The 2500-nt window shown below is 69.4% G+C and overlaps 1 protein-coding gene across 7 annotated transcripts in view; it reads right to left on the bottom strand.

Annotated features, from left to right (window-relative positions):
- Window positions 1-201: 201 nt before the first annotated feature.
- Window positions 202-2500, bottom strand: part of LOC135094788 (uncharacterized) — a 60541-nt gene continuing 58242 nt past the window's right edge. For all 7 annotated transcript variants that reach the window (XM_063995163.1, XM_063995166.1, XM_063995162.1 and 4 more), the window contains one exon: window positions 202-2500. This exon is cut by the window's right edge and continues 198 nt beyond it. In XM_063995163.1, the coding sequence (XP_063851233.1) occupies window positions 348-2500 (2153 nt within the window). In that variant the 3' untranslated portion in view covers window positions 202-347.

Here is a 2500-nt window from a genome sequence, read left to right as displayed (position 1 = left end):
GATGTTGTTCTGTAGCACATCAGGGCCTCGCGACGCCTTGCGCCTCCGAGACAGACTCTGGTACAGGTCCTGGCGTGGCGGCGGCTCGGGGCCCGCCGCACCCCGCAGCTGGGGGCTGGACCCCTGGAAGTGTGCTTGCTGTAGCAGGATGAGAGAGCCGTGTGGCCGCGGCGGGGGCGCCTCCCTGCGGTCCATGGGCGTCCTGACCCGCACAAAGCCGTCTTCGTGCACCAGCACCGAGGCGTCGCTGGCGGGGGCGTACACGGGGCCGTACAGCGCTCCGCCCGGCCCGTACACGCCGCCCCGCGCCGGCACGGGGCCGTACAGTGGCAAGTTGGAGGCGGAGCCTACCCTTGCAACCTGCATTGGGGCGCCCCCGTACAGCGGCGCGGCGTGCGGCAGGTGCGGCGTGTGGCTGAAGGTTGCTGATCTCTTGACGGGCGCGCCGCGCCGCCTGGGCGCCTGGGGCGTGCCAGCCAGGGTGAGGCCCACGCCCCCTCGGGGCAGCACGCCGTGTACTGGGTGCTCTCCGTCCCGCTAGAGAAAGACACTCTTTGGTATATCGTCTCGGGTTCCCCCGAGGCTGCCGCCGCCGTGGCTGCGGCTGGCGCCGCGGACGCCGCCTTGCCGCGCAGCAGCTGCGGCGGCACCACGAAGCTGAAGGCGAAACTGACGTTCTCGTCGTAGCGCTGAGTGAGCGCCGCCGCCACGCAGGTGGACACGGCCAGCAGCGCCTCCACCAGGCAGCCCGAGACGTGGAAGAACCACCAGGCCCAGGCCGGCACGTGAGCGCTGACGAGGAAGATGGTGTGCAGCAGGTGAATGAGGGACAGCAGCGCCAGGCCGGCGGCGGACACCTTGACGGCGCGGCACCACAGGCCCAAGCGGCTGCGCAGAATGTGCTTCACGCCCATGTGGCGCTGCAGGGAGTCGTCCTTGGCGGGCAGCACCAGCAGCTTCAGCTCCCCCTGGAACTCCCGCCTCATCAACTGGGATGCCGCCACCACCGCCTGCCTCCTGCGCAGGAACACCGCCACGCCCGCCGCCGCCACGCCGATCACCATGACGCGCGCCAGCACCAACACACTGCGGCTGTGCGCCACGCCCACGATCACGTCCCCGATGAAGGCGAGCGCGAGCATCACCACCAGGAACACGAAGGCGTTGTGCGCCGTCACCAGCTTGGACTTGTACACCTGCACGTCTGCAGCCACGAACATCATCATCATCAGCACCAGGAAGGCGGAGGAGAGGCAGGGGAAGCCCGTATTGGTGAGCAGCAGCAGCAGCACGAGGGGCAGCCTGCCGCGGCTGCCGAACGCCAGATGGAACAGGTACACCGCCTTGAAGGACGCCGCCACGAACACCAGCAGGTGCACGGCCACGTAGTGCGTGCGCGGCAGCAGCGGCGTGCAGCAGCGCATGGTCATGAGGCGGTAGGGGCCCAGCAGGCTGGCGGTGAGCAGCAGGAAGCCCAGGAAGAAGTTCACCAGCACCCAGGCCAGGCCGCGATGCGTGCAGCGCAGCACGTCCAACCACGACAAGCGCGGCGCGGGGCGGCGAGGAGGCGCGGCTGTGAGCGAGGCGTGCGTGGTGGTGAGCGGCGCCTCCGTCCCGTTGGCGGCCTGTTCCACAGACCCCTGCCACTGCGAAGTCACCCCAGGGACGTCTACCCTGCCCGTGACATTGGGCGCGGGGGTGTCGGGCAGGTCAGAGTATAGATCGTCCTGTGGGCCAAGGGTGCCAGGGTCGTGCTCCAGCAGGTCAGTGGTCGTCCTCGCCTCGGGGGCCAGGCTGGGGTCAGTCTCATTGGCCTTGCTGTCCGCCTCGCTCTCTGTGACCCCAGGTGTGGCGGCGCGGGGCGTGAGGGACTCGTTCCTGGCAGGATCGTCCACGCCGCTGCCGTCACTCAGGTAGTCCTCCAGCGGCCCCTCGCTGAGGGCGGTGGTCCTCTCGATCCTCGGGGCGCCCTGGATGTCCCGCGTGCCAGGCCGCCTGATGGGCACACTCCTGTAAGAGGTGGAGCCGCCGTAGGCCACGCCCCGGAACACCGCGGCGATGTCCTCCTCGAAGCGCCGGGAGATACTTCGTCTCCTGGCGGCGGGCAGCGCCTCCAGGTGCTCCCTCAGCCACAGAGGCGCCGCGGCGTGGTGGTGGCGGTGGCGGTGCTCGGCGACATCGTCGTCAGCGGAGGAAGACAGGAAGGTGGTGGAGGCAGGCGGCAGGGAGGGAAGCGACCGGCGCGTCACCTGACGGGACCCTCCGCCAGACTGATCGTCCGTGCCGCCCGCGGGAGGGGGAGGTCCTGTTGCTTCTTCGGTAGAGTTTCCCTCGAGGTTGTCATCGCCCCCAGTAGTCGTGGTCGCTACGGTCGTGAGCGGCGGGTCCTCGTCCCCGTGCCCTGCGGCGTCGCTGTGGACACTCGCAGTGGCGGGAGAGGAGACATGGTGCTGTGAAGTGACGTTCTCCCCTTCACCGCCTTCAGGAACTGCAGGAAGGC

Source organism: Scylla paramamosain, chromosome 46, assembly GCF_035594125.1.
Source record: "Scylla paramamosain isolate STU-SP2022 chromosome 46, ASM3559412v1, whole genome shotgun sequence".
In the NCBI taxonomy this organism is placed as follows: Eukaryota; Metazoa; Arthropoda; class Malacostraca; order Decapoda; family Portunidae; genus Scylla; species Scylla paramamosain.
This window is presented reverse-complemented; position numbering and strand designations above follow the sequence as displayed.